A 26,942-nucleotide genomic window follows, 5' to 3' on the forward strand; every position below is an offset into this window, starting at 1 on the left:
ATTACTGTATAGAGCAAGGGTAGGAAAATGTTTTGGCTGAGGGGCCACATTGATGATTAAAATCTGACATGCAGGACAGGCAGGGCAAGAGACAACTATATGCTTCCATATGAAAAATAAACAAAAACAAAAAAAGGCATTGGAGTGTTGAGGACGCCTTTTTCCACCGCATGTTCGTTTAATTTCGGGTCGTGAGAATGTTGGTTATCGAAATAAAGGCTGGAGACGATGAACAATTTCTTCAAAGTTTTTTTACTTACAGAATATTCCGGGCACTTATGAGTTAAAGACAGTGGCTGATCACAAGTGCGAAGGTACAGAGAAAGCAGACATCTTTTATTTTGTCAGAAGGGCAGACCATGGGTGGTATCAAACCTGTGGCATGAGATCGGGGATTTCCACTTAGACAAAGGGTTTCTATCTCAACTGGTTCTAGCTGGCAATGGTTTATTACAAAAAGTGTCCACTATACAGTTCAGCAAGGTTAGCCTACGTGCAGAGACGCAGATGTCACTCAAGGACACATCTGGCTCCACTGAGGACATGAGGAAATTCAAATACAGTCATGACTAAATATGGGTATAAGACACACTTAAAGTGTTAATACTTAGATTTATTTATAACGGAACTATTTTATTTGTTGATCACTTTTTATTTTTTGCCAGTGCGTCAAAGTCTGGTGTTGGTTTTGTTATGGCAATTCTCAGAACAGCAGTTTCCAAGTGGCAGGAATATCACTTATTCACAAGAAAAACAGCATTAGCTTAACTGTATCCATAACTTGGCAATGTATGCCACATTAGTTATAGTGTAGTTACATCAACATGAACTAATAGTGTTAAATCAGCAACTTAGTGCAGAATTGACATGACAACACAGTACACTAAGTACCTAAACATAGATACTGTAAGCGCAATATTCCAAGTACATTTCTCTATAGACTCTTAACAGATAGAGAGAGAGAGAGTTGAAACAGAACCCCCAAGTCAACTCAATGCATCGCTGGATATACTGCTTGGTGGAACAAGTGGACATATCAGCACAAACAACATGGTGGAACCATTTGCCTTTCAGACTGCCCAACAAAGGTAGCCATGATTTTGATATGATTTGGGCAATTCTGTACAAATCTTTGGCGGGCCGGATTAAAATGGTCAACGGGCCAGATGTGTCTCGCGGGCCGTAGTTTGCTTTGCTACCTCACAGTTCTGAGTACCGGGTATCAAATTCCAAATCCGCCTGTCTAGAGTTCTCCCCGTGCCAGCGTGGGTTTTCACAGGTCACTCCGGTTTCCTCCCAGATCCCAAAAATGTGCATGGTAAAGTCATTGAAGACCCTAAATTTATCTTGCTGTGAATATGACTGCAGATGGTTGTTTGCTGGCAACCAGTTAAGGGAGTACTCTGGCTCCTGCCTGAAGTTTGCTGGGATAGGCTCCAGCACTCCCGTGACCAGTTTGAGGATAACCCTGTAATTAAGAAAACCCACGTGTAATTAATATACAGTGGTGCCTCGGTTCTCAACCACTATCAGTTTCAGAAGGCCGGTTGAAAATTGAAACATTCAAAAACCGAAGTGCGTTTTCCTATTACAATGAATGGAAAATCAAAACAATGTGTTCCAAGCCTAAAAAAATATTTTTTTAAGTGTTTTTTTAGCTTTTCCTGGGAATAAATTGCATAGTAGAAATACATGTATAGTTTAAATACTTTATATAATTAAATCATTTAAGAATAGATTTATTTTTTGCTTGAAATATATGCTTTAGTAGTAGAGTAGGTATTGCTGTATCTATAGCAACTCAGCCCCAAGCCTTGTAAACCTTTTTTAATTAACAAAAGTGCAGAATAACTTAACTTAACTTGCACAATAACAAGCAATAATGAGGGGGAAAAAACAGACAAATTTTCTATTTGCACAGAAAGTATGTAACGTACAAAAAAAATGTAACTTGAAATGAGAGGTAGGGTTAATGGAACAAAAGAAAAAAATGCAAAACAACTGTTTTAAATGTCTTCGCGCGTGTTTTGTCGTTTCCTTTTTTTTCAGGGGGGTGTTTGAAAGCACAATAACAAATCGTCGTGGGTCAGCTGGTCGGGCCATTCAAATACCGATTTTCGTTTGAAAACCAAACCAAAAAAATCTCAAAATTTTCGGTCGAAAACAGATTTGTATGAAAACAGACGTTCTAAAAACTGAGGTACCACTGTACTTGTAAGAATATTACAAGTATATGAATTACAGAAAGAACATTTGACTGGTTTACAATACTCTGTCCTTTATATTTTTTTTCCCCCGATGATATTTTTGTTTGTTTGAATGTCATTATCTTTGTTATTGTTATGTTATAATGTGTTGATGCATTCAATAATCATTTAAAAAGTATGGGGGGAAAAAGATTTGAAAGGGGCCTGATTCTATCTTTCAGGCCCAAAAGGAAAACCATATTATGGAAGTTATGATAACTTCACAAACAACCAATTTTAACATTTTCCAAATAAAATTCACTGAGTTCTACCTAGAACCGATACCTTAGTATGATTTAACAACAGTTTTTATATTAAGATTTCTAACTTAACAGAAGAATAAATGCAGTCATGTTAAAAACAGGAACAGGAAATCTGCAAATGTTTGAAATTTTATTTTTTTTGCTTGCTTACATATTTACAAAATATGCTTTAAAGGAAGCTCATAACTGTTCCTTTCTTCCCAACCTGGTGAGGTTGCAAATTGTAGAACTGAAGGGCAATCCTGTGAATCAGAAAAAAAAGCTGTCAGGCACTTAAAACTTTAAGCAATAACAATACCCAGCTATTGTTTACATGAGGTCTAAGAGTCCACAGAGAAGCGAAGACACCCATGATATAACCATAGAATTTTAAAAAGAATGTAAAAATAAGTTGTCAGTCTTGTAATACAGTCGCTAAAGTGTTATATAATGTATTCATGTACCGTTCTAATTGGGCACAGGTTCAGATTATTTGGAAAACTGTTTAATATCTTGGATGTGCTCACAGCTAAAAAGAAATTACTCTCTGACAGTCAATATGGCTCCAGATCCGGCAGCTCAACATGACTGGCTATAACAGAAGCAAGTGAAGAAATAAATAACAGTGTTCAGAATAAGCATGCAAAAGGAAAATTTATTGGTATTAATAAGACTTTTGATACAGTCAACCATGATATTAAAAAAAAAAGTATGGCATTAAAGGCATTTTGTTTGATTGGGTGAAAGCATGACAGAAGCAACAAGTACATTAAGGTCGGTCATGTTCGTCCTCTGATTTATCATGTTTGGATATTGTTTGTGGCGTCCCCCAAAGGTCAGTGTTGGAAACTAAACAAGTTTCCCACAAGACTGGAATCCATTTGGAGTGGTGTGTACCCCCAGATTGCTGAGTTACATGTATGTTTCCCAGGAATCCGGCCTCAAATTCTTTTTACTAGGAGAACAGTGCTCACCAATTTGAAATTTTAGGGGCACAACCAGAAAATGTAAGAATGCAGAGTTTTAAATAAACATACTCCTTATTGAATATTCACATTTCCCTTTTCACTTACATGGAAAAAGCCACTCATCCTGGAAACAGATCCCTCCCTTCTCACACATCAGTCACAGGGCTTGGTGGTATAGTTTTACAATAAAAATCACAGATTAAATTATTTCTTTCAAGATTAAAAAAAAAAATCAAGTAATGACAAAATTCAAAATTCTAAAGTTAACCTTTAAAGACTATCCAACAAACATTTTAACAAAACATTTCAAATATTCAACAAAGCAAAGTAATTCCTTCGGGAATAATATGTAACATATGTATATATATGTAATATGTGTCTTTCCCTGAACAGAATAAAAGATGCTGCTTCCAAACTAAATTAACCTTTGCCGATACATACACAGTATCTATCCATCCATTTTCCAAGACACTTTCCTCACAAGGGACGTGGAAGTCCTGGAGCCTATCCCCAGCTTTCATTGGGCAGGAGGCGGGGTAATCCCTGAACTGCTTGCCAGCCAAATTGCAGGGCACGTAGACAGACGCACTCACAATCACACCAAGGGGAAATTTAGTTTCTCCAATCAATTAATGGGAAGAACATGCAAACTCCACACAGGCGGGGCTGGGATTCGAACCCCGGTCATCAGAACTATGAGGCCATATGCGTCACCATAGGTACACAGTAAAGCGTTGGCCTCACAGTTCTGAGGACCTGGGTTCAATCTCGGCCCTACCTGTGTGGAGTTTGCATGTTCTCCCCGAGCCTGGGTGGGTTTTCTCCGGGCACTCCAGTTTCCTCCCACATCCCAAAAACATTCATCATTAATTGGACACGAAATTGCCCCAAGTTGTGATTGTGAGTGCGGCTGTTTGCCTCTATGTGCCCTGCGGTTGGCTGGCAACCAGTTCAGGGTGTCCCTTGCCTCCTGCCCATTGACAGCTGAGATAAGCTCCAGCACTCCCCTTGCGCCCCTCGTGAGGATAAGCGGCAAAAAAAATGGATGGATATATATATCTATATATATATATATATATATGTATAAGTGTGTGTGTGTGGTGTGCGTGTGTGTTAGGGCGATATATCAGAATCAGCTTTAATGGCCAAGTGTGTAAAAACAAGAAAATTTACTCTGCCAGTCGGTCCTGCCATGGTACGAAATCAGAACAAGGAACAACATAAGAACAAAGAACAAGAGAGATTTCGGTTTATAGGAACTATTCCTTACAAGACATGCAAGATGTAAAATCTATACAGATTAGTGTGTACGCCATCGCACTTGCAAATCTGCACAGTTGAGCATGAAAAACCACGCGCGTAAAATTTGTTACGAGTAGAAAAAATAGATATTGAAAAACGTCACTTATACCACTATCACTATACCGGAAGTTGAGCGAATAATTCTTTACATCAGAGACAACGGCATCCGGGTTCCGCGTTAAACCCACGCTTTCTCGCCATTGGTTCATGCTACCTGTGGATGCTACAGAAAATTCATAAAACTTTGGGATTATCTTCTGAAAAACAAAGGATGGCAGTGGTATAAGTGCAGTTTGTCAGCTGCCAACTTTGACGGATGCCCATTACGCCCAACACAACTTTGTCTGCTGTCGGAAAATCTACTCCCCGTGCAGGGCAGAGCCAAAAGATTCACCAGGAACGCTTTTCTACATTCAAGTGGCTCAAATTTTTTCTGCCAATGATGTATTGACAGTGGAAGAAAAAAATGTTCTGACACACTGAAAATCATCGGTGGCACCGAAGTTGGATGACTTCATGAAGCATCAACAGACAGCTGATCACAATGTTGATGTAGAACGTGGCTTCAGCAGGCATAACATTGAAAAGACGTTCTGAAGGAACTGTCTCAAAAGCGAAAGTGTAAATGAACTGTTAATTGTTAAAATTGAAGCCCCTGAAGAATAATTGTTTGATTTTGCTAAATGTTTCTGTAAATGGGTGAGCAGTCAAAAGAGGAGAATGTTTATGGCAGGAATCATGCAAAAACCTCGTGTTGAACAGTGATGTTATTTTGTACAGTCAGGAGTACAGAAGAGGACTGAGAAACTTTATTTTTATGACACATCTCTGTCATTCTTAATGTTTATTAGATTCAGTTACCAATGAAAATATAATTCTTTGTATCACATTTACGTCTTAATTATTTGTATGCATGTAATCTGAAGAACAAGAAAGAGTATTGGCTATGATGATAGAAAAGTTAGCTAATGAAAATTTATTTTGACTAAAAAAATATGGCTGATGAAAAAAGGCGAGCCAGGGCCCTGAGTTATGCCAAAAGCGCATGTTCAGAGCTTCTTCGCGTATGGCGAGTGCATTTACGTTGAAAGTCATCAACATGAGTCTTGTCCAAGGAAATTCAGCTACACTGAAAACATTTCTGGGATATAACACAGGTAATGTTTCAGTATCTAACTATAATAAGTATGAGATTGTGATTTACTTTGACTCTGTCCATATATCTAAATGCGAACGGTCATTTTCCCCGTGGTACGCGTTATCTTGAAAAGGAAAACTTTTCCCCTTTACGTGCTTTAGGAAGATATAGATCTACTGCGAGCTTTCATTAATGGATTGACAATAGATACCGCCGTAAATTACTCTAGATTATAACAATACATCACGATTGCTGACAGAAATGTTTGTTACAATGTATTGCTTGATTGTTGCCACTAGGATTAGAAATGAACTCATTAGAGGGACAGCCAAAGTTGGACGTTTTGGAGACAAGGTTAGAGAGAGCAGACTTAGATGGTTTGGAGATGTTCAGAGGTGGGAGAGTGAGTATATTGGTAGAAGGGTGCTGAGGATGGAGCTGCCAGGCAAAAGAGCAAGAGGAAGATCAAAGAAAAGGTCGATGGATATGGTGAGGGAGGACATGAAGACTGTGGATGTTGGTGAGGAAAATGCACAAGATAGGCTTAGATGGAAAAAGATGACATGCTGTGGTGACCCCTAATTGGGACAACCCGAAAGGAAAAGAAGAAAGAAAAAGAAGCTAGCTTGTTGCCACTAACGCCAATTATGTTGAACTAAACTTTCAGCATTTTCAAAACATTGCGGGTATAGACCTTCATGTTTATTCCTTGACAGGCCAGTGCATTTAACTTTTCTTCAGATAAAGTTTGTCAGATCAAGAATTTTTGATGAAAAATATTGAACACCATTTTACATCATGTTCTACTAATATCAGTTGAAATTCGGAGAGAGCGCTTCTGCAGGCTATTATGAACAGCCCTATGATCAGAACCTGAGTTGTTCTGTTTATGGAATTCTGGGCTCACAACAGGATGTCCATAACCACCACCATGTTGAAACATATGGGCATCCATAAGTGCACTTGGCACCAGGACACCCTAGGTTGACTTTCGATGGCTGACTTTGTAAAATGTGTCATTGGACTTGCGGCCGCATCTATTGGACAATTGGGTGCAAAGAGGGGTGGAGCTATCCACTGATGACCTCGTGGTGAGTTTTCTATGATGGTGGGGGAATATGCCGGTCCGATGTGGCAGGCCCAAACGTGATGTGAGGGTCTTCTGGGAATATCTGGCAAAATCCCCTGTCCGAAGGAATAACAACTCCCACCTTCTTTGCTCATGTTTCGGGGAAGACGTGTGACCATATTCTATGCCTCTATTGTGGAGAAGGAGTGATATCGGGGCTTTTTGGGCTGTGGGACTCCCGAGGCAGCTGATGAATACTGGTTGAGTAAGTGGAATGCAGCTTTGGTGGTCGCAAAGGCAAACACTCAGGTGTGGGAGGAGTTTGGTGAGGCCATAGAGAATGGTTTTGATAAAATTCTGGTTCACTGCATTTCAGGAAGGGAAACAGTGCACTGTCATCAGTGTGTATTATGAGGATGGGGCGCTGCTGACTTAGACTTGGGACATGGTGAATCGGCATGGAGAATACTTTGAATATCTTCTCAATTTCACTGAAATGCCTTCCCTTGAGGAAGCAGAATCTATGTTCTTTGAGGTGGACTCTCATATCTCTGGCATTGAGGTCATTGAGGTGGTAAAAACGCTCCTTGGTGGCAAGTACCCGGGGGTGGATGAGATGCGCCCGGAGTTCCTAAAGGCTCTGGATGTTGTGTGGCTGTCCATATTGACATGCCTCAGCAACATCACGTGGACATCGTGGACAGTGCTTCTGGATTGGCAGACTGGAGTGGAGGTCCCCCTTTTTAAGAAGCAGGACCGGAGGGTGTGTTCCAAATACAGGGGGATCGCACTTTGCAGCCTGCCTGGTTAGGTGTATTCCGGGGTGCTGGAGAAAAGGATCCATTGGGAAGTCAAATCTCAAATTCAGGAGGAACAATGTGGTTTTTGTCCTGGCCACAGAACAGTGGACCAGCTCTACACCCTCGAAAGGCTCAATGGTGGTGAATGGGAGTTCGCCCAACCAGTCAACATGTGTACATGTGGACTTGGAGAACGCGTTCAACCGTGTCCCTCAGAGAGTCATGTGGGGCGTCCTTTGTGAGTATGGGGTACTGAACCCCATGATACAGGCTGTTCCTGTCCCTGTACGATCGGTGTCAGGATTTAGTCGTCATTGCCAGCAGTCAGTCAGACTTGTTTCGGGTGAGAGTTGGACTCCGCCGAGGACGCACTTTGTCACTGATTTTATTCAGAACTTTTATGGACAGAATCTCGAGGTGCAGCCAGGGTGTCGAGGGGGGCCAGTTTGGTGGACTCAGTATTACATCTCTTTTTTTTGCAGATGACGTGGTTCTGTTGGCTTCATCAAGCTGTGATCTCCAGGGCGCACTGGAGCAGGTGCCAGCTGAGTGTTAATCGGCTGGGATAAGAATCTCAACTGTCAAATGTAAGACCATAGTCCTCAGTCAGAAAAGGCTGGTATACTTCTCCAGGCCTGGGATGAGATTCTGCCCTAGTTCAAGTATTCTGGACTCTTGTTTATGAGTGAATGAAGAATGGAGCAGGAAATCGATAGACGGAGCAGGAGAGCGTCTGCAGTGATGCAGACTTTGCATCTCGTGTGGTAAAAATCCAAAGCCTTTAATGTCATTACATGACTGTGCGAACAACGAAATGATGAGTGCTTCACCACAAGATGCATGCGCAAATAAAATAGAATAAATAAATTATAAATAAAAATAGAACATCTTGGGTAAAAATAACAAAATACATACATCAAGGCACCCTTATTGCTAAAATTATTAAATAAATAGTTGCATAGTGTATTTTTCAGTCTTAAGGGGACTTGCAGAGCTGTGGCAACAATAGAGGAATAAAGTTCATGACCCACACAATGAAGTTATGTAGTAGTGGAGGGTAGAGTCAGGTCAGAAGTCAGTATCTGCGAGCAACAGTATGGTTTCATGCCTAGAAAGAGTACTACAGATGCATTATTTGCCTTGAGGATGCTAATTCCAAAGTACAGAGAAGATCAGAAGGAGCTACATTGTGTCTTTGTGGATCTAGGGAAAGCCTATGACAGAGTACCAAGAGAGGAACTATGGTACTGCATGCGTAAGTCTGGTGTGGCGGAGAAATATGTTAGAATAGTACAAGACATGTATGAGGGCAGCAGAACAGTGGTTAGGTGTGCCGTAGGAATAACAGAAGAATGTGAGGTGAAGGTGGGATTGCATCAGGGATCAGCTCTGAGCCCCTTCCTGTTTGCTGTGGTGATAGATAGCCCGACAGCTGAGGTTAGACTGGAATCCCCTTGGACCATGGTGTTCGCCAATGATATTGTGATATGCAGTGAAAGCAGGGAGCAGGTGGAGGAACAATTACAAAGGTGGAGGCATGCACTGGAAAAGAGAGGAATGAAGATTAGACGAAGTAAACGAATATATGTGTGTGAATGACACGGGTGAAGGGAGAATAGTGAGGCTTCAGGAAGAAAAGCGAGCGAAGGTGGACGACTTCAAATACTTGGGCCAACAATCCAGAGAAATGGTGAGTGTGGTAAGGAAGTGAAGAAACGGGTCCAAGCACGTTGGAACAGCTGGCAGAAGGTGTGTGGTATGTTATGTGACAGATGAGTCTCTGCTCGGATGTAGGGCAAAGTTTATAAAACAGTGGTGAGGCCGGCCATGATGTACGGATTAGAGACGGTGGCACTGAAGAAACAACAGGAAGCAGAACTGGAGGTGGCAGAAATTAAAATGTTGAGGTTCTCGCTCGGAGTGAGCAGAATGGATAAGATTAGAAATGAGCTCATAAGAGGAACAGCTAAACTTGGATGTTTTGGAGACAAGGTTTGAGAGAGCAGTCTTCAATGGTTTGGACATGTCCAGAGGCAAGAGTGAGTATATTAGTAGAAGGCTGGTGAGGATGCAGCTGCCAGGCAAAAGAGTGAGAGGAAGACCAAAGAAAAGGTTGATGGATGTTGTTAGGGAAGACACGAGGACAGTGGGTGTAAGGGAGGAAGATGCATTAGATGGACTTAGATGGAAAAAGATGACACGCTGTGGCGACCCCTATCGGGACAAGCCGAAAGGAAAAGAAGATTTTTCAGTCATATACTCCCTGTCCAGGCTTGGGCAACATTATGAAAACCAAGAAGAGCAGACAAAAGTGTAGTTGCATAATATTACACCTACAGTACTGTTACAGTGCCTTGTGAAAGTATTCGGCCCCCTTGAACTTTTCAACCTTTCGCCACATTTTTTTTTTTGTCAAGAATCACCAACAAGTGGGACACAATCGTGGGGCGTGCAATATTATTGGGCCCCCTTGCATTAATACTTTGTAGCGCCACTTTTTGCTGCAATTACAGCTGCAAGTTGCTTGGGTTATGTCTCTATCAGTTTTGCACATCGAGAGACTGTACGACTAATTATTGTCGTATGGACAGACTCTCCCACCTCAGCTTTAGATCTCTGCAGTTCATGCAAAGTGATCAGGGGCCTCTTAGCTACATCTCTGATCAGTCTTCTCCTTGTTCGAGGTGAAAGTTGAGAGGGATGGCCGGGTCTTGGTAGATTTGCAGTGGTCTTGATACCATTTCAATATGATTGCTTGCACAGTGCTCATTGAGGTGTTTAAAGCTTGGGATATCTTTTTGCATCCAAATTCAGCTTTAAACTTCTCCAAAACAGTATCTTGGACCGGCCTAGTGTGTTCCTTGGTCTTCATGATGCTCTCCACTTTAAACAGAACCCTGAGACTATGACAGAGCAGGTGCATTTATATGGAGACTTGATTACACACAGGTGAATTCTTTGTATCATCATCAGTTGACTTTGCCACAGGGCAGCAGGTCAAACAGGTGGTGACGAGGATTTGAAGCGTCCTTTATAATGTTAGTGGTTCTGCTGTGATAGCAGGAGTTTATAATGTCATCTAGGGAGGGCCAAGAGCACCCAGTGATCTACAGGCACTGTTGATCACTCTTTGCAGAGCTTTCCGGTCTGCTTCAGTGTATCCAGCATACCGCACTGTGATGCAGTATGTGAGGATGCTCTCCATGGTGGTTCTGTAGAAAACCAGCAGTAGCTTAACTTCGCGTTGTTTTTCCTGAGCACTCCCAGGAAGTGGAGTCGCTGTTGGGCCTTTTTCACCAATGCCGTGATATTTACAGTCCAGTTGAGTTTGGTGGTGATGTACACTGCCAGAAATCTGAAGGAGTGGACCCTCTCCACACACTCCCCATTGATGAGCAGTGGAACCGGGTCCATGCCACACTTCCAGAAGTCCAAGATGATTTCCTTCATCTTTGTGGTGTTTCGTGCGAGTTTGTTTGCAGAACACCACTTTGACAATTTTCTAATTTCGTCTCTGTGCGCAGACTAATCTCCTTTTGATATGAGCCCGATAATGGTGGTATCATCAGCAAACTTGATGATGGAGGTGCCGGGATGGGCTAGTATGCAATCATATGTGTACAGAGAGGGTTGCAGAGGGAAACTTTGGGGGGGGGACCTGGTGCTGAGGGTGATTGAAGAAGAGAGGTGTGGGCCAAGTCTGAAAGACTGTGGACGGTTTGTGAAAACGTCTTTAATCCGGCAGCAGATGAAAGGAGATAGTCCAAGCAGGGAGAGTTTGTCAACCAAAATGGCTGGGATGATGGTATTTAAAGGCTGAGCTAAAGTCTATAAGTATCCTGACGTAGTTCCCTTGGCATTCCAGGTGGCTCAATGCAGTGTGGAGCGCGATTGAGAGAGCAGTTTTCCTGGTGTTTACAGTCCTGAGCACACCTCCCACTTCATGTTCTTGAAGCATCAGTGTGCTGCTGATGGGGAGGTGATGAGCCTGGATTTGATCTGTCCGCCTCAAAACGGGCAAAGAAACGGTTTTGTTCCTCTGCCAGCAAAGCATCTGTATTTCTGGCACACATCTTATTTCTGTTGTAGTTTTTGATGGGCTGTAATCCCTCACACATCTTTTTTTAATTGCTTTCTGTGAAGCACTCCTCAATTTTTCTTTTGTAGGCCGCCTTGGCCACTCTGATGCCTCTCTTTAAGTCGGCTCTGGCAGTGCTGTACTGTGCCTTGTGCCCTGACGTGAAGACGGCGTTGCAGGGTCTCAGGAGTGACTTGGTCTCTCGAGTCAACCAGGGTTTTTGGTTGGGGAAAACCCAGATCCATCTATTGACAGTCACACTGTCTATGCAGTTTTTGATGTAAGACGGAACAGTATCTGTATGTTCCTGGAGGTTCTGGTGTTCAAATAATTCCCAAGCAGTGCATGAAAAACAGTCCTCCAGCCGAGACAGTGCATTCTCAGGCCATGTAATTGTCTTTGTTTGAGGCCTTGTTTGTTTTTGTAGGGGGGTGCATGTGGGGGTGGCGTACACATGATTGGATCCAGCAAGATGGGGGAGGCCCTATATGCATGTTTAATGTTAGAGTAAACATGGTCCAGTGTTTTGTCTCCTCTGGTGGGGCACGTCACATACTGGATGAATTTGGGTAAGACAGTCTTAAAACATGCTTGGTTTAAGTCACCAGCAACAATAAATACTCCGTTGGGGTAGGCATGCTGCTCTTTGTTTACCGTCACGAGCAGATGGCTAAATGCTGTGATAACGTTAGCATCCAGCGGGATACAGACAGCTACCACAATGACCACTTTTAGCTCCCTCAGTATATAAAAAGGGTTTGCACGAGACTGCAAGGACATCTAAATAATGAAAACGGTGGGTGTAGATAATCCTGTTGTTAGAACACCAATCATTGTGCAAATAGACACAAAGCCCCCCAGACTTAGCTGAGGCTTCGGTTCTGTCCTGTCGATGTAGCGTGTGGCCTGTTTGCAAAACTGCAGCGTCGGGAATTCCCAGATGTAGCCACGTCTATCGTGATGAAAATAATAAATAAAAAATAATTCTTATTTGTCCATTTTGTGTTGGTCAAAAAGATGCTTGGAAGCGCAGGTCTGTTGCAGGTTGCTTTCTTATCTTAGCAGGAAGGCCCGCCCGACATTTTCGCTTTTGTTTCTGCTCCCTCTGCCTTCTCAGTCGCTTGCTGAGAGCGGCTATTCACGGAGATCCTGGTGGTCTCGCGATGTCCTCTGGAATATTGGTTTCCTTTTGATATTCCTTTATTATTGATGAATTGTGCTTCAGTCCCAGATCAATCAGGTCCTGGAAGCTCTATGTGACGGTGGCTTTGCAGAAATCCACAAGTAACGTCGAAAAAAATGAAAAAAGAAAAAGCACCATTCTGAAGAGCTAAGAGCCGCTTCACCTGTTCATGCCGAAATGTCAAGGGAGCTAAGTCAAAAGGCATAACTCAATTTCTCAGTCAATCTATATTCCTACCCTCACTAATGGTCACGAGTTGTGAGTCATAACCGAAAGAACAATATCCGAGATACAAGCGGCCAAAATCTGTTTCCTCTACATAGTTTCCGGGCTCTCCCTTAGGGATACGGTGAGGAAGTCGATCCTAAGAGTAGGGGCTCCGAGTTGAACTGTTGCTCCTCCACAGCAGAAGAGTCAGTTGAATTGGCTGGAATATCTGATTCGGATGCCTCCCTCTTAAGGAGTTCCGGGCACTTCCCACCTGTCAGCAATGGAGGTACGGAACATGGTCGACTCGAATTCAATGTCCGATGCTTCCCTCAGGACATAGTTAAAGTTTTGCCAGAGGTGGGAGTTAAAATTCCTTCTGACAGAAGATTGTGCCTGACGTTTCCAACAGACCCACACAACATGTTTGGCCTGCCAGGTTGGGCTGGCATCTTCCCCAACCATCAGAGCCAACTCATCAGGTTCCGTTTGGAAGGCCCGTTTCTCCCAATGACCTCTTCCAGGTCTCACTATCATTGCCAATGCTAGCATAGAGTCCACCAGCAGAATGATGGGGTCCCCAGTGGGAGCGCTGCACAGTATCCACTTCAAGGACTTAAAAAACGTACTCTGAACTCCCGTTTGGTGCATTGGCACAAACAACAGTCAGGATGTGTCCCGCCCCAATTTTCAGGTGCTGAGCTGGGGAGCAACAAGTACAACCACACCCGCTCTATGCCTTTTAACGTGGATAACTCCAGAGTGGGAGAGAGTCCAACACCTGTCAAGAAGACTGGTACCACAGCAAAAACTGTGTGGAGGCGAGCCCGACGATATCAAATCAGATCTTCTCAACCTTACACATGATCTCTGGATCCTTCCCTTTCAGAGGAGTGATGTTCCAGGACCCTAGTGCCAGATTGTGTAGCCCGGGTTCACGTCACCAATGTCCCTGCCTTTGGCCACCACCCAGCCAAAACTTTATCTTACCCCTATGGTCCCACCCAGAGGTGGTGAGTCTATGGCAACGGAGACACACTTTTACCCTGTCCCACCACCCAGACCTCCAGACCTGGCTCCAGAGGGGGGCCCTGGTGACCAGTGTCCTAACAAGGGTAAATGTTTTCCAATATTTTCATACTTTATAGGGGTCTTTCGACTGTGCTTTGTCTGGTCCCTCACCTAGAACCTGTTGTCCATGGGTGACCCTGCCAGGGTTAGAAAGCCCCAAACAACTTAGCTCCTATGATCCTTGGGACACACAAACTCCATCCACCACGATAAGGTAAGGGTTAAAGGGGAGGAGTAGCTTGTGTAAACTTTATTTCCTTCCTCTTGGAAATGTTGCAGAAATTTGAACGATAACTTTTTGGAAAGGTGGTGGTGGACCTCACTCTGCTGAGAAGCTGTGTGAAAACAAATTGAGCAGGAGGGAAAACCACCCAAATGCCAAAATGTCAAAGGGACATCTTTAACAATCACTCAATCACTGAGACCTGTTGGCGGTATTGTGACTTTTTGAATGAACAAGTTTTAGTTGCTTTGGAAAAAACCTGTAATTTTGTCCATTTCCAGTGTTCCGGATTTACACGGGCAATAAAGAAATTACCACAAACGTGAGATTTGAACGCCGGAAATGTCGCTGCACTGAAACTTCTTGCTTTGGTCACCACTCAGTTGTCGTTTGACAGAGTTATGCCTGTGCCCATATTTTGTGAATCACAAACAAAGTGCCCCGCACTGGGCATGAGCTGAATTGATTCAGAGAATGTTTGTTGTTTGTGTTAAAAAACACATTTTTAATTTCCATGCTTGACCTCTTTGGTTTAAAGGAAGTAATTGTCATGGATCGTGAGGTAAAGTTATGGTGAGGTATACATGTATAACAAAATAGAATAGGTTGCCATTTTTGTCACTATACAGTGAATAAAGTAAGTATTTGAACACCCTGCTATGTTGCAAGTTCTTCCACTTGGAAATCATGGAGGGGTCTGAAATTTTCTTTGTAGGTTCATGTCCACTGTGAGAGAGATAATCTAAAAAGAAAAATCCAGAAATCCCAATGTATGATTTTTTTAACGATTTATTTGTGTGGTACAGCTGGATATATGTATTTCAACACCTGTCTATCAGTTAGAATTCTTACCCTCAAAGACCTGTTTGTCCGCCTTTAAAAGTACACCTCCATTCCATGAATTATCCTGACACAGATGCACCTGTGTGAGGTTGTTAGCTGCACAAAGGCACCTGTCCACCCCATACAATTAGTAAACTCAAATTTGTAACATGGCCAAGACAAAGCGCTGTCCAGAGACACCAGATACAAAATTGTGCAAATCCACATGGCTGGAAAGGGCGACGGAGAAATTGCCAAGCACCTTGGTGAAAAAAGGTCCACTGTGGGAGCAATTATTAGAACATGGAAGAAGCTAAACATCACGGTAAATCTCAATTGGAGTGGCGCATCATGAAAGATACCACCTCGTGGGGTCTCAATGATCCTTAGACAGGTGAGGACTCAGCCCAGGACTACACAACAGGATTTGGACAATGACCTGAAAAGACCTGGGACCACCGTTTACAAGGTGACTGTTGGTAATACACTCAGACGTCATGGTTTGAAATCATGCATGGCACGGAAGATTCCCTTGCTTAAACCAGCACGTCAAGGCCCGTCTTAAGTTTGCCAATGACCATTTGGATGATACAGAAGAGTCATGGGAGAAGGTTTAGTGGTCAGATGAGACCAAAATGGAACTTTTTGGTCATAATTCCACTCGCCGTGTTTGGAGGAAGACGAATGATGAGTTCCATCCCAAGAACACCATCCGAACTGTGAAGCATGGGGGTGGTAGCATCATACTTTGTGGGTGTTTTTCTGCACATGGGACAGGACGACTGCACTGTATTAAGGAGAAGATGATCGCGGTCATGTATTGTGAGATTTTGGGGAACAACCTCCTTCCCTCAGTCAGAGCATTGAAGATGGGTCGTGGCTGGGTCTTTCAACATGACAATGACCCGAAGCACACAGGCAGGAAAACCAAGGAGTGCCTCCGTTAGAAGCATATCAAGGTTCTCGTGTGGCCTAGCCACTCTCCAGACATAAACCTAATTGAAAATCTTTGGAGGGAGCTGAATCTCTGTGTTTCTCAGCGACAGCCCAGAAACCTGTCTGATGTAGAGAAGATCTGTGTGGAGGAGTGGGCTAAAATCCCTCCTGCAGTGTGTGCAAACCAAGTGAACTGCAGGAAATGTTTGACCTCTGTAATTGCAAACAAAGACTGCTCTACCAAATGTTAATATTGTTTTTCTCAGGTTTTCAAATACTTATTTGCAGCTGTATCACACAAATAAACCGTTTTAAAAAAAATTGTACATTGTGATTTCTGGATTTTTATTTTTCAATTAATCTCTCTCTCAGTGGAAATGCACCTACAATGAAAATTACAGATCCCTCCATGATTTCTAAGTGGGAGAACTTGCAATATAGCACGGTGTTCAAATCCTTATTTTCGTCATTGTACAACGAAAGAGGAGTGTGTCTCCTGTTTCAGTGCATACAAAAGTGGAAGGTATAAAATAAATACTAAAGACAAAAACACATTTGTTAAAAACAATGCATAAAATGTATTGCCCAAGATGTTGAAAGTCAATATGCACGATTAGCTCAGGTACTTACCTGTCTTCAGTCAGAGTAAGCTCTCGGGTTAGAAACTCAAAAAGCTTGGCACTGTGGTCCTTATTCTTGTCGGCAGTGTCAGTTACACCAATAGCTGATATCGACATCACCACACAGGGAGAGCAGGACCCCGCTAATATCATTGGTAACCCCGGCTTCACAATCAAGTGCATTCTCTGTAAGAGAACAATTGAGTGATAAAACATCATAACAGCTGCCTATACCTTGCCTCGGAGAATTATAAGTAATTCTGTATGTATTTATATGGGAGTGATAATTTGAAAGATCTCTATTATCACACTATAATTTTGTCTTAAAGGAAGGAGTTATGATTTTGTCAGTGTAGCTTATTTTACTGCCTTGACATCAAGTTTTTCCACCTAAGACTTTAGAACTACCAGGATGAAGTGTCACCATTTTCTTTCCTCACATGCAATGACCGGCTTACACAGTACCACTATCTTGCAAGGCCAAAATTTGAGCAGAGCTGCAGTATTAATGGATGCAAAAATAAACACCAGCTAAAGACGTTATTAGCTATAGCGTCTGATAACTAGCGCATCAGAAGAATCATCTTTATTGTCAAACACATGCATTTTCAGTAAATACATCCTCTGTTATAACAGAGAGGGTACAATTTCCAAGGGAAGTCGCCCCACTCTGTGGTACATAGAAGAGTGAGAAGATGAGGCTACAGAGGAAAGCATGGAAGAGTGCAGGTTAAGCTCCAACATGGTACATTTTTAACACCACATCTGTCGATTCCAGTCTGTCGAAATAGGAGATGATTCCTCCCAGGGGTTCCCTAAAAGGATAAATGTGCACACGTAGTCACCACTTCTCAAGCACTGTGGAGGAAGCTTGCGCTGGGAAACAACGCAGCAGCAACTACACACCTATACCTTATCGACGCTAATTAGGCCAGGCATATACGCCTTCTGTTATTTATTCTGTTCCCAGCTCATTGTGCTTGAGACTGCATTAGTCTGCGTGAGTTTACGAGCCTCTCGTTGTGTATCCGCCTCCTTCTCACGGCCAGCACTCCTGTGCCATCCCAGCTAAGTTTTGTTTTTGCCTAGAAGTAATCCGACTTCGTTTTCATGTTTTTTGGACCTTGCTTTCTGCCACATGTTTTTGTGTCTTTTTGGACTGCTTACCTGCTTGGAATAAGATCACATCAACATCATGTCACTGCCCCTGAGTCCTGTCCAACCCCTTGTCGCATGCTCGTGACAGAACGAACTGGCCATGCATGGACCCAGCGGACTCTGACACGATAAACCCGAAACTTCACGCCCAGTGGAATGAAGAATTTGCTGAACTTCAAATGGAGCGGGCCAAAGAATCTGCTGCCTTTAAACTCCTTTTCAAGGATCAATGTGAGCGGAGGAATTCAATGATGAATGAGTTTGCCTCATTGGTTGCAGTTCTTGTGGACCGGGATCAGAAGAGAAGATTAATCGACTGGCTGCCGCCCCTTGTTTTTGTTCAGGTGACGCCCAGATCATGTCGTTCACCTCTCTCCCCTGTTTCATTGGCGCCAGGTCCACGACGACCAACCTTTGCTTGTTCGCTCCAGGGGTGGCGTTCAACCCGTGGCCGTCGATTGCTTATGCCTCGGCGAGACTCAACCCATGGCTGCCGCAATGCTCTCCGGCAGCGGTACGCGACATATGGCTGCAGTCTTTCACTTCTGATTTGGCAGTTTATGAAATGCAGTCGCTCTCTCTGCCTTGGTTCAGCGGCAGCGCCCAGCGCATGCCATCCACTAGTTGCTCATGTCTCATCGGCGTCTTGATAAGCGACGTCTTGAGAGAATGCGAGGGGAGGGGCGTTACTGTTACTCATGTTAGTGCCTCAACATGGCTACGCTCATGAAAGCAAAACATCGAACTCAAACGCATGTTCAATGTTGTCAACTAATACCCGGATTCATTTCAGGCTATTTTTCCTCAATTTTCCAGAGGAATTTTTGTGAAAATTTGAAAATCCGGAATTCCAGGAAAATCCAGAAGACTTTCATCACTGTCATGTCTCGGCGGTGCCTGATCCACAGCTGCCTCTTGCTCATATCTCGGGGGTGCCTGATCCACAGCCGCCTCTTGCTCATGTCTCAGCGGCGCCAGAGCCGCAGCCGCCTCTCGCTCATATCTCGGGAGTGCATGAACCCCAGCCGCCTCTCATCTACGCCTTGGTAGTGCTCGACCAGCAGCCGTCGCCTCTCGCCCAAGCCTTGGCAGTGCTCGACCAGCAGCCGCCACCCATCGACCACGCATCGGCAGTGCTCGCACAACACCAGCAGCCGCCACCTCTCAACCATAACTGGGCGGTGCTCGACCAGCAGCAGCAGCTTTATCAGCCCGAAGCAGAAGGCGGACGTGTTTGTTAGACTGTATCGGGGTGTGAGCTTGCTGAAGATTGAGAAGGAAGATTGCAGCATGAAGAAGATTCTCAATAGCTGACAGCGAAAAGAACTAATAGATTCCGAGGCTTGTGGCGACTTCACCCTAAAGGAGATCGAAGCAGCGTTGTCTAAATCCAACAAAACCACCCAGACCTGACCAAATCCACCCTCGGTTCCTACGCCACCTCAGCCCCATTACCACTCATGAGGATCTGCAATGACTCCTGGGCATCCACGCAAATCCCTCAGCCATGGAGAGAAGCTGATGTCAGACAAGTTCTAAAGGCCGGAAAGGATCACCAACAGTTTGACAGTTACAGAACGATCTCCCTCACTCAACGATAGGGAAGGTTATGGAGAGGCTGGTGACGTATCGCCTCTGTTACATTGCTGAGACAACGAACCTATTCAGCCCTAACCAAGCGTGCTTTTGAGCTGGCCACTCTCCAGAAGATCAGCTACTTCGCTTGTCACAGCGATGGCTTCTAACACCAACCAATGCAAAGAATGGTGCTGGCACTGATTGATTACTCTCGAGCCTATGACAAAGTGTGGCAGGATGCGCTCCTTTTCAAGATGCACCAAATAGGAGTACCGAGGAAAATAGTCTGGTGGATACAATCATGGCTTTCTAAGAGACTCACCTGGGTGACGTTTGTCACGAAAAGAGCAAGATAGTTACATTGAAGCAGGGCCTCCCCCAGGGGTTGGTTCTCTCACCACTCCCGTTCTTCTTTTACATCAATAATCTAACCACCAACCTCAAAATCTCACACGTTAGCCTGACGTTGCTGTTTGGAGCCAGAGCCTCGTACCTCCACCAGGCACTACAACAGTCGCTGAACCATATTGAGACATGAAATTGACGCTGGAAAATGGAACTCTGAGTCCAAAAATCAGAATGCCCCTTCTTCAGCACCAACACAGGCAAGGCCAGCTGGCGCCCATCTTTTCAGCTAAACGGCCAACCGTTGAAGTGAAGTACAATCCCCACCCTAAATTCCTGGGCATGACGTATGGCCACCAGCTACCTCTACACACCACACAGCAACCATCGGCGGGAAGCTACAACGCCAGGCGGGAGTCCTGAGGTGCCTAGCGACAACAGAGTGGAGCTACGACAAGCGGACTCTACGCTCAAATTACATCGGCACGGGTTGGGGGCAAGTCGAATACGCAGCACCACCTTGGCTCCCATGGGTCTCATCAACCACGATGGAAAACCGAGAAACGTGTCAGCACTTTGCAGGTTGAGCCGTCATGGGCAAAGCCAAAACCACTTCAGAAGAGGCGGACCTGCCGACAGTCACCCCGAGAGCAACACAGCTGAGCGCCATTGTGGTTGAAAAGTTGAAACGGCTTCCCCCCTCAAAGCCATGGTTTGAAATTGTGCAGCAAGAAGTAAATCAATGAACCAAAAAGACCAGCTGCTGCCAGAAGGCCCATGAGACCTGGAAATCCATCTTTGGAGCATCCAATCCCCCCCCAGCGGCCAGAACTTCTCCCATCCTTGTTGGAGACAAGTGGGAACATCTTCCAGAATACCGGCAGTAAGTCAGGAGATGTGACCAGCAGCAGCAGCTTTGTCAGCCCGAAGCAGAAGGGGGACGTGTTTGTCAAACTGTATCGGGGTGTGAGCTCGCTGAAGATTGAGAAGAAGTGGGCCCTTCATTGACTGGAGGAAGGATGGGACACCTTGAACATGGGCCTCTACACAAATGGATCAGCAATGAGTGGTACCACAACAGGCGGTGGTGGAATCGTCGTCACTACTGGCCATCCAAGTGACCCCCATGTCCACCGCTCCTTTGCCATTCCAAGCAGAGATCAAAGCAATGGCCAAGGCGTTGCAAATCATCCGGGCAGACGACACCATCCTGAAAGCCCGAGTGGTCAGTGACGGCCTTTCCTGTCTCCTTCCCATCCAGACAATGTACTCGTCAAACACCCTCAAGAGCAACAACGAACAAAATATTCTCATACTCCTGTCGGAGCTCAGAGAGCGTGGGTGCCAGGTGACCTTCACTTGGTGCCCTAGTTACTGCTTTATGGTCGGCAACGAGCTAGCAGATGCCCAGGCGAAAGCTGGATCGGTTGCTAACCAAACCGAAGTCGACCACCATTATGACATGGCAAGGAGCAGCCTGGCGTCCCATGAATGAACACAGTGAATCTACAGCGACCAAGGCAGCCAGATCGACCGCCAAGCAGTAATGGCTTACGGACAAAGACCAAGTGACATTGAGTCGGCTATAGTGTGGTCATCACCCCGCCCTGAAGTACTGGTTTGGCCAAGATCAGCAGGGCGGTTGACACCATCTGCAGAAAATGCAGCCTGGGGGACAAGACTGCGGAGCACGTCATCTACAATTTCCACCATATCCATACACCGCCAGTGGAACCCCCTGATTGTAAGAAACCTGTCAATGACGTTGGCCATCTGGGAGAAATGGATGACCATGCCCGACCTAACAGATATGTCCCAGCCAGAAACCACCAACTTAATTACCCACAATTTCTCTCGTTGCTCGACAACAAGGCCGGGACAAAATCTAGGTACCTTCTCGTGGTAGGGAGCCTCACGACGCCTGGTCACTTCACTCTAACTCACGCCGTGGGACACGCCCTTTTCCCTGTGACTTTGCTCCGATCACCTGGACCACCTGCCAATGAGGGTTCCACAGGACCTGCTCCAGACCTGATATTCAAAGGGACTTCAAGGCCTCCTTTGCAGTTTCCGCTCGGGTTCTCTACCACTGGCCCCAGTGGCGCAGGCTGGTCACAGCACACCCTCTATTTCCAATACTATCACCCTGTCATCATTTGCTCCCGACATTCTCTTGTCATCTTCTTCTACTTCTTCTTCTCTTTGAACGGAGGACTACAAAGCCCCCCACATGCATGTCTAGTCCTTTTGAGGACCATCCACAGGCACCTCGAATGACTCACCAGAAATAATTAACAGCAGCAGTTACCACCTCTCGACCATTCCTCCTCGGTGCTCGACCAGCGTCACCATCCGCAGTCTCCCAACCATGCCTCGGCGGTGCTCCACCACGCCTCAGCAGATGCAGCTATACCAGAAGTTGAGCAAATAATTCTTTCCATCGGCGATGACTGCATCCAGGTTCTGCGTCAAACCTATGCTTTCTCGCCATCGGTTCATGCTACCTGTAGATGCTTCCGAAAATTTACAAGTCTTTGGGATTATATTTCGAAAAACAATGGATGGCGGTGGTATAAATTGAGCTAGTTAGCTGCCAACTTTGACAGATGCCCATTACGTGGGAAAGATGCCCAACACAACTTTGTCTGCTGTCGGGAAAAACTACTCCCCATGCAGGGCAGGGGTGAAAGATTTGCCAGGAATGGTTTTCTAATTTCAAGTGGCTGAAATTCAGGGACTCTTAATTTTTTCTGCCAATGGTGTATTGAGGGCGGCACGGCGGTTTAGCTGGTAAAGCGTTGGCCTCATAATTCTGAGGTCCCTGTCTCGATCCCGGACCCGCCTGTGTGAAGGATGCATGTTCTCCCCGTGCCTGGGTGGGTTTCCTCCGGGCACTCAGGTTTCCTCCCAAATCCCAAAAAGATGCAACATTAACTGACGTCCTTAAGGAACTGTCTCAAAAAAGAAAGTGTAAATGAACTGTTAATCATTTAAATTGAAGGCCCTGAAGAAGAGTTGTTTGATTTTGACAAAAGTTTCTGTAAATGGGTGAGCAGTAAAAACAGGATAATCTTTATGCCAGGAATCATGCAAAAACTTAAGTGTTGAACAGTGATGTTATTTTCTACAGTCAGAGTATAGAAGAGGAATGAGAAACTTTTTTTTTATTTTTATGACACATCTCTGCCATTCATAATGTTTATTAGATTCAGTTACCAATAAAAATATAATTCCTTGTATCACATTTACGTCTGAAAGTTATTTGTATGCAAGTAACCTGAAGAACAAGAAAGAGTATTAGTCATGTTAGTAGACCGCAGTTTGACCAGCATGTGATTGGCTATTTTCTGGCTCGGATGATAGAAAAGTAGCTAATGAAAATTTATTTTGGCTAATGATGAAAATTGGCGAGCCAGGGCCCTGGCTTCCGGCAGAAGCTCCACACCTGCACCTTATTGACACTAAGTAACCATGTGTTTTTGATTCTCTGTTGCCACTTTGTTGTGCTTGACTAGTTTGCATGAGTATACCTCTCGTGTATTTGCCTCGTTGTAACAGCCAGTGTTCCTGTGCCATCACAGCTAAGTCAAGCATTGTTTTTGCCTGGAAGTAATCAGACCTCATTTTCATGTTTTTTGGACCTTGCCTGTTCCCACGTGTTTTTATGCCTCTGCATTTTTGGAGTTTACCTGTGTATGACCTTTGCCTGGACGACCCCCAACATCATGTCACTGCCTCTAAGTCCTGCATTTGGGTGCAATACCTTGTCGCATGCTCGTGAAACAGTGAGGTGGTACAGTATTGTAACTACATAATCAAAAAACTATCACTTAAAGGGTATGGAGAGTCAGTGGACCTCTTGCTTATATTGCACAGTTTTTTATGCTGAATTGGAATCTGAAATCCGTTATGAAGGAAACATTTTTATTTTTCGATTGTCCGCAAAAAATGATCACACATTGCTGGATTCACCGGAAAAAGGCAAAAGCCCGAGAAGGGACGTTACGTCAGACGTTGAGATAAACAGCATGGCGGCCATTGGAATCCATTGTAAGAATGATGATGAATTTTCCAATAATTTGAGCGATGAACATGATTCTGAAGTGTCCCATGAAGACTGTGAAGAATACGAGCTTTATAAAGAGGTTAAAGGTGATCAATTTGAGCCAGTTTGATAGCACACACATTCGAATAGACAAAATAGCTGGGGAGGACGTTGCCGACCCGGCAGTCTGACGCAGGGAGGACAGGCCTCGTGTTGGAAACAAAGACTGGTAGGCATTTGTGAAGTTGTTGTTTTGTTTATTTAGTCATAAACTGATGAATAGCAAAGGCTTCGATACCTAGAAGAGTTTTTGGTCTTGTTTCAAAATGATGCGAACGCCATGTCTTTAATAAATAGGTACACAACAACCTGACAACCGTGACAACTATTTTGCGTATACAAGGCTTGTTTATTATTGCACCAAAACACAGAGGCTGAAAACATAGTCCACAGTATAAGTTGGTATATTTTCACAAATAAGCATTTTAATGAAGCAAATCCGTTTAAAAGTTTGACACTTTAATTTGAGAGCAACAGCTGTCATAACTTGCTTCTGATGGCATAAAAAGACAGTACCCAAACCTGTCCAAACCCCATTTTAGTCACAATTTTCCCAAGATGTCATGAGCAAAACCGCAAACCTTTACACTGAAAGCTGTAAAACAGTATCTTGTTTTTTTGGGGGGAACTAAATGCTTAAAACAGACATAAATGGGGTGGATGGTTCTGTTTACTTGACTGATATGGGTCTTTGAGCTGTAGACGTTGGTGAATATGTACAGATTTTTAATTATAGCCAAAGGTCTGCATGCAAATGCGACATACTCATCCAAACAACAGGAGCGTTTTTGTTGTCATGAGAGTCAACATTTTCATCAGAAATTAGCAGATTATCCAGACCATCTGCAGTGCGTGATGCAGCACCCCTGGATTTATCGCCAGCAGTCTGAACCCATGGTGCCGGCGAAGGCGGGCCACGACGTCCGGGGAGGCCGTTAGCTGAGTTCCAGCGGCGGAGGCCTTTCGCCTAGCTTCGGCGGCGGAGGCCTTTCGCCTAGCTTCGGCGGCGGAGGCCTTTAGCCTAGCTTCGGCTAAAGCTCCGCCGCATGGAAGCTCGGCTCGTGATCTGCAGCCGGCGCTCGCTTGTCAGACTCCGCGTCATTCCCGTCTGAAGAAACCCGGAGCTCCGGGGGCCTTTGTTTACACACTTATGTCCCGCGCGTAGGCCTTAGAGTAGTCAAGAGTCCACATCATTCCGCCCGAAGAACCATCCGAATATTCAACATTTACAGCCACAGGTTCAAATCTGTATGTACCTTCCCGATCAACAGAGACTGCGATTTCTTCATCGGAGGAGGATAAATCCGAGAAATCGCCGTTGGGCATAAATGGTGTCCCATGTAATCGAGCCTTTGTTGCGGCACCGTACATGTCACATCCCCGCACGTAGGTCATGTGACTCGCGAAAATGGCAGCGTCCCTGAAAATTCATAATTGTCAATAAAAATCTTCTCAAAACACTATTAAATGAGAGAGGATTTAACATCACATGGTCAAAATAGGGTACATATTACATGACCTATTGATACACTCTTCATGCAAAGCACTGGATTTCCCTTTTGAGTTTGCTGTGTTTGGACACTGAAAACTATTTTACTTTTATTGTACTTTCATTATTTGCTTAAATATGACCTTATACATTTAATCAACAGACAAATTGTTGTCCATTTGCTAATCAGACAAGGATGTGTTGTGTAGCACGGTGGCTGTCCTTGATCTTTGTACGCAGAAAACCGGCTCGTGGCATCCTCTCCCAGGCATTGCCATAGAGACGAACGACACCAGATTAGGAGCCGAAAGTTACTATCCCAGCCCAGGACCAGACTTGGGGGCAGCAGCCACTTTAGCCATACATATAAAAACCTTGTGTTACCGGGCAGCTAACCCTATTAAATGAGAGAGGATTTAACATCACATTGTCAAAATCGGATACATATCACATGACCTATTGGATACACAGTTTATGCAAAGCACTGGATTTCTCCTTTAAGAACATTTTCTGGGAGGGTGATTAAGGATAGAGATGGAAATGTGTTGACTGGTGCCAGTAGTGTGCTAAATAGATGGAAAGAATACTTTGAGATGTTGATGAATGAAGAAAATGAGAGAGAAGGGAGAGTTGATGAGGCAAGTGTGAAGGACCAGGAAGTGGCAACGATTACTAAGGGGGAAGTCAGAAAGGCACTACAAAGGATGAAAATAGGAGAGATGGCTGTGGAGTTTTTGACCAACTTATTCAACAGAGTACTAACGGGCGAAAAGATGCCTGAAGAATGGAGGAAAACTGTTCTAGTTCCCATTTTTAAGAACAAAGAGGATGTTCAAAGCTGTGGGAACTATAGAGGAATAAAGTTGATGAGCCACACAATGAAGTTATGGGAAAGAGTAGTGGAGGCTAGACTCAGGACAGATGTGAGTATCTGCGAGAAACAGTTTGGTTTCATGCCTAGAAAGAGTACCACAGATGCATTATTTGCCTTGAGGATGCTAGTGGAAAAGTACAGAGAAGGTCAGAAGGATCTACATTGTGTCTTTGTGGATCTAGAGAAAGCCTATGACAGAGTACCAAGAGAGGTACTGTGGTACTGCATGCGTAAGTCTGGTGTGGCAGAGAAGTATGTTAAAATAGTCCAGGACATGTACGATGGCAGCAGAACAATGGTGAGGTGTGCCTCAGGTGTGACAGAGGAATTTAAGGTGGAGGTGGGACTGCATCAGGGATCAGCTCTGAGCCCCTTCCTGGAATCCCCTTGGACCATGATTTTCGCAGATGATATTGTGATATGCAGTGAAAGCAGGGAGCATGCAGAGGAACAATTAGAAAGATGGAGACATGCACTGGAAAGGAGAG

General features: G+C 44.4%; 1 protein-coding gene across 5 annotated transcripts in view; it reads right to left on the reverse strand.

Annotated features, from left to right (window-relative positions):
* Positions 1-233: 233 nt before the first annotated feature.
* The window catches only part of ddt (D-dopachrome tautomerase), a 28,881-nt gene continuing 2,172 nt past the window's right edge, over positions 234-26,942 (reverse strand). For 3 of the 5 annotated variants that reach the window (XM_061830970.1, XM_061830971.1, XM_061830967.1), the window contains 3 exons: positions 16,916-17,091; positions 2,715-2,751; positions 234-1,468 (listed from right to left, as the gene is read on the reverse strand). In XM_061830970.1, the coding sequence (XP_061686954.1) occupies positions 1,391-1,468; positions 2,715-2,751; positions 16,916-17,091 (291 nt within the window). In that variant the 3' untranslated portion in view covers positions 234-1,390. Of the gene's footprint in view, positions 1,469-2,619; positions 2,752-16,915; positions 17,092-26,942 lie in introns of those variants that run through there. The other 2 variants (XM_061830969.1, XM_061830968.1) reach the window with 2 other exon arrangements.

The sequence above is a fragment of the Syngnathoides biaculeatus genome, chromosome 9 (genome assembly GCF_019802595.1).
Source record: "Syngnathoides biaculeatus isolate LvHL_M chromosome 9, ASM1980259v1, whole genome shotgun sequence".
Lineage (NCBI taxonomy): Eukaryota > Metazoa > Chordata > Actinopteri > Syngnathiformes > Syngnathidae > Syngnathoides > Syngnathoides biaculeatus.